Source organism: Tupaia chinensis, unplaced genomic scaffold, assembly GCF_000334495.1.
Source record: "Tupaia chinensis unplaced genomic scaffold, TupChi_1.0 Scaffold144200_1, whole genome shotgun sequence".
NCBI classification, from domain to species: domain Eukaryota; kingdom Metazoa; phylum Chordata; class Mammalia; order Scandentia; family Tupaiidae; genus Tupaia; species Tupaia belangeri.
Window position 1 is genome coordinate 4932 of NW_006204058.1, and position 5709 is coordinate 10640.

The following is a 5709-nucleotide window of genomic DNA, read 5'->3' on the forward strand; positions in this document are numbered from 1 at the left end:
GGAAATAAAATAATCAAAAGAAACATTGGTATAAAACATTTACATATAATGACTGATCGAATGCTTTGAAATATCCTCCTAACAAATTCCATAAGTAAGGCACTTGAAAATACATGACAACATTTAATTAACTTTGAAAATAATAGATTTTATAGACTCTTAATAATTTATGCTCAGATAATTTATTTCTATTGAGTCTTTTATTTGATATGTTTGCCAAGCATCTTTTTTTTTTTTTTGGAGTTTTTGCCTTGGGGCATGTGTACTCCCTAGAGAGAGAAAAAGACAGAGACAGTGAGAGGGAAAGTGAAAAATCACCACCCCGACCCCTCCCCGGTATGTCCATGCCACAGTCCCTCCTCCTAGGATTTCGGGTACGCACATACGTGCGCTAGGCTTGATTTTCAAGCTGCTGGGTCTGGGAATCAAACCACCATGGGCCACGTATGAGTCCAGTGATGTTACTGCTCCACCATCTGCTGACCCTTTGCCATGCATCTTAAATTTCCTGCTTCAGATATGAAAAGTGAGGATATGTGCTGCTCAAAGCATACAAAATTTCACTTAGGAGGAATAACTACAAAAGATCAATGGTACGTCAAGGTGACAATGGTTAATAAACATGTATTCTTGAAGATGCAAAGAAAGTAAATATTAAGTGTCCTTACCACAAAACTATAACCATATAAAGTAATGTACACATGTATAAGGTAAGATGAAAAGTTCGTGGAAAAATGAAATTAAAATGTGAGTTTATTCTGGTGCAAAAATTCTGAAATCCTTGCACATTTTGTCTAACATATACACTTTTCATGAACTTCTTGAAGATTATATTTATTAACTTGTTATTTAGCCATTCCAAAATGTATATATATGCAAAATATTATTTGTACATGATAAATACATACAATTTTACCTGTAAGTTAGTTTTATTTTGAAAAAGATGATGATATCTCTCATTTAGATAGATATGAGATGAAAGGAGATTTGTTGTTTTTTTGGTTTGTTTGTCTGTTTGTTTTCTTTTTGGAGAGGTTTTTGCTATAGGGCACATGCGCTCACGGGAAAGACAGAGAGCGACAGAGAGACAGAAAGGGAGAAATCACCCCCCCAGGGTAGATGGCCACGCCACAATCCCTTCTCCTCCATTCTTCTCTCCTTGGGATCTTGGACATGCATGCATATGCATTTGGCATGAGTTTAAGCCTCCAGGTCTAGGACTCGAACCGCAGTCAACTACATGGGAGTTCAGCATCATAGCCATTACACTAACTGCTGGTCCCAGATTAGTTTTGTGAAAATGTTGAAGATGGATAAGGGGAGCTTTGTAAATATGACACAGTTTTTTATATGCAGGATATATAAAAATATTTTTTCTTATTTCCATTACATTAGAAGAAAAATATAATTTACTACTTTCCTGTGAACTTTCTTTTCATAGTTTTTTATAACATTTTAAGCATTTGATGAGTGTTTTAAACTATTTGAAACCAAGGTTTTTTTTTTTAAATAAAGTATTTTTGTAAAATCAGGTCAAATGTATTCTCTTATGTGTTTCTTTTTTTTCTTTTAGAGATTCTTTTTCTTATAAGGTCTGTGCACTCACCATAAAGAGAGAGAGACAGAGAGACAGAAAGCGAGAAATCACTGCCCGGGGATGGCCACAACACAATCCATTTTCCTCTCAGGGTTTTGTGTATACATGCACATATACATGCCTTGCATGAGTTTCAAGTTTCTGGGTTCAGGACTTGAACTGTGGTCCACTACATGGGAGACCAACAATATAATCATTACTCCTTCTGCTGGACCTTCTTATATATGTATATAAAGATTGTATATGATATTTGTGCAGGTTTCAAAAGAACATTGCAAGTAATAAGCAGTACCTCAAAGGTTGTTGATGGTGTTTTTTGACTACACTTACTTCACTATTGTTTCCTAGTACTAACGATAAATATTTTAAAAATCGACCAATTTTAACCATTTGAAATTACTTTTAATCTTTTAGATAAAATTTCAATTAAGCTGTGTGTTCACTGACAACTTTTTGCCCATTTTGTGTATTCACATTTGTGCATTATCATCTAGCCAACTGGAACCATTTATGGAACTATTTACGGGGCCTGGCAGAGCACTGCGTATGTCAAAATCAAAAGTAAATTATGTTGATGGAGATTTGAGAAGGTAAATACTGAAGTGGGTATCAAGATAAAATCTTAGCAAGATATTCTGAATGAGACCACTGTAAATTAATAGGAAAAAAGGCACCAACACCTATTAACATAACGACAATTTTTGTTACAATACATAGCATAACTTCTTCAAGAGCCTTCTTACTGAGAATCCACTTCATACTGCTTTTGATGTAGTATGAATCTTTCTTTCAAGGTTATTTATTTCTACTTATGAGGGAGAGAAAGAGTGAAACAGCAACCCCAACAGCGTCCCACTGGAATCGTTCCCCAGCCTTCAACTAGCCCCCATCATGGGTCAATATGCACTGGCATACTCAGAGGGGGTTTCTGGACTTGAACCAGATGAGGAACACCCTCATATGACATTGCCTCAAAGAGCATCAGATTTTACCATCACATCACCATTTGACCTCCAAAGTCTTTTTCTAATTGTGTAAATTAACTGAAAACGTAATGTATACAATTGTGTGATGTTCCTATTTTTCTTTAGGTTTCTAACTGAGAGTTTTACCTGGTGTCCTGTAAACTGGGCATTTGAAAGTACCATGGACTTCTGCATGCCCATGCACGATGTTCCTTTCTAATGAAACCCAGGTTCACCCCTCTTCCTTCTTACTGTTGGGGATCCCAGGACTAGAAACACTTCACATCTGGATTGGCTTCCCCTTCTGTGCTGTATACTTGATTGCACTCACAGGGAACCTCACCATTCTGTTTGTGATAAAGACTGAGAGCAGCCTACACCAGCCCATGTTCTACTTCCTGGCCATGTTGGCCACCATTGACCTGGGCCTCTCAACAGCTACCATCCCTAAGATGCTTGGAATCTTCTGGATCAATCTCAAAGAGATCATCTTTGAAGCCTGCCTCACACAGATGTTTTTCATCCACAATTTCACTGGCATGGAGTCAGCAGTCCTCTTGGCAATGGCTTATGACCGCTACGTGGCCATCTGCAACCCACTCCGGTATAGCACTATCCTCACAAACAAGGCTGTTTGTGTGATTGGTCTTGGCGTGTTTATGAGGCCATTTATTTCTGTTATTCCATTTGTATTTCTCATTTTGCGATTGCCCTTCTGTGGGAATCATGTCATTCCTCACACCTATTGTGAGCACATGGGTCTTGCTCGTCTATCCTGTGCCAGTATCAAGGTCAATATTATTTATGGCCTATGTGCTATTTCAGTCTTAGTGTTTGACATCATAGCCATTGCCCTTTCTTATGTTCAGATCCTCCGTGCTGTTTTCCGTCTTCCATCCCGTGAGGCCCGACTTAAGGCCCTCAGCACCTGTGGTTCCCATGTTTTTGTAATCCTTGCTTTCTACACCCCAGCTCTGTTTTCCTTTATGACACATCGGTTTGGCCGAAATGTTCCCCGCTATGTCCACATACTTCTGGCCAATCTTTATGTTGTAGTGCCACCAATGCTCAATCCTGTCATATATGGAGTCAGAACCAAGCAGATCTATGACCGTGTGAAGAAAATACTCTTGTAAAAATAAGGACTTGAATGGGAATAGCATCTAATACATATGAGATGGCCTTTTAAGTAGAGAAACGCCATGTCATATTAAATGAATTTAAATACATTTAACATAAAAATTTATTTATTTTTGCTAGTTCCTGTCAACATGTTGTTTAATTCAGAAATTAAACATCTAAGCTTTCATATCCAATCAATCCATATAATAAGTGATAGCCTATCAGAGTTCTTAGGTCTGATTTCTGATTACCGATGTCAGTCAGTAGATTTTAAGTAGAATCTTAGAGAGTCTGCCATATTTTTTGTGTTCTATCCACCCTATATAATTTATGTGGGTGTTTTCAGTTACACTCTCCATATTTACCCCTAAAACCCCTGTGTCTTCTTACTCTGTGTCCCTTGCCTGTGTTTCCTTCCTTGTTTTTAACTCTGTTATTTGAATTTTTTTCTGATAAAGAAAAGTATTGGTTCAGATGTATGTATTTCTAAATGTATTTCTTTTCTATCTTTAAGAATTATTTTATTTATTTATTCATATATTTATTTAAATTTGACTGAGGGACAGGGAGAAAGTGAGAAAGAAAGCTGCCTGGTCTAGAATTCAAACCATGCTTTGGGGCCAGCAGTTAGTGTAATGGCTATCTTGCTGGGCTCCCATGTAGTCAACTGTGGTTCAAGTCCCGGACCCAGTGACTTAAACTCATGCCGGGTTCCTGTGCATGCGTACCCAAGATCCCGAGAGGAGAATGGAGGAGAAGGGATTGTGGCATGGCCATCCCCCCTGGGGGGTGATTTCTCGCTTTCTGTCTCTCTGTCTCTCTTTGTCTTTCCAGCAAGCGCACGCGCCCTATAGCAAAAAAAAAAACAAAAAAAAAAAACAAACCATGCTTGGCCATGTGGGAGTCCAATGCCCTTAACCACCAAGCCACCTGCCTGCCCCAGTATTTCTATATGTATTTCATCACACCCCTGAAATCAGAGTTATACTTACTTTTCTTCGTTTATTGTACACTTATCCTTACTTCTCTTACTTACAGTTGGTATAATATTACAACAACTTGAAATAACCCCCAACAGTTTCTTAATGTTTTGGTACACCACAGCTTTAGCCAGCCCCTATGGTCATAGGCACATGCTGCTCAGCATTCCTGGGAAGTCTCGGAACACTAACAGAACTTTTCATGGTGTTCAGTCTTGAAGAATTTTGTATTTTTCTGTTATACCACCATCCAGCCCTGTTCATTATTTACTCAGAAATACTTCTGTTAGATTGAGCCATTTAGTGTGTAATGACAGTTTAATTGTGTTTGCTTATTCACTCTATTAACAAAACTTTGGTAAGCAGTATTCTTGTACTCATTTAAGTACAAATTATCAATGTGATCATTTTTCATTATTGTTTTATAACCAGTGAAAGTATTTACTTATTCAAAAGCCAGCGGGTGGCATAGTGGTTAAGGCACTGGACTTCCATATGGTCGACCACGTTTCGAGTCCTGGACCTAGCAGCTTGAATCTTACACCGAGCATGTGTACATGCATGCCCAAAATCCTAAGAGGAGAATGGAAGAGAAGGGATTTTGGCATGGCCATCCCCCTTGAAGATGGTGGTAGATTTCTTCCTTTTTCTGTCTCTCTGTGTCTCCAGTGAGGACATAAGCCCTATAACAAATATCTCTCTTTAAAGAATTATTTTTGCTAACTTGCATATTAAAAGATCACTTACTAGTAATTAAAGGGTATTCTATACATGTTTTACATTTTTTCATTAATCCTTTTTTAAAGTACATGTGCTTGCCAGAGAGAAGGATTATGGATCTTCTCCAATCAACCAATCTCATCTCTAAACCCACATCTGATTTCTCAGAGCATATCATTGGGATATTAAGTAAAGTTTATAAAGGTGTACAGTATATTTCATTTTACAACCTTTTTCTACATTGTTCATAAAAATCAGTAAGCACCATATGTCCTCAGGAGGCCACTATCTCCGTTTTAGGAGAAGTATGAAGTGAAAGTACCTG

At 37.9% G+C, this 5709-nt stretch overlaps 1 protein-coding gene across 1 annotated transcript; it reads left to right on the forward strand.

Annotated features, from left to right (window-relative positions):
* Positions 1-2745: 2745 nt before the first annotated feature.
* Positions 2746-3698, forward strand: LOC102471553 (olfactory receptor 52E2). The gene has a single exon (XM_014583275.1). The coding sequence runs from the start codon at positions 2769-2771 to the stop codon at positions 3696-3698; it is 930 nt and encodes a 309-aa protein (XP_014438761.1). The 5' UTR covers positions 2746-2768.
* Positions 3699-5709: the final 2011 nt, after the last annotated feature.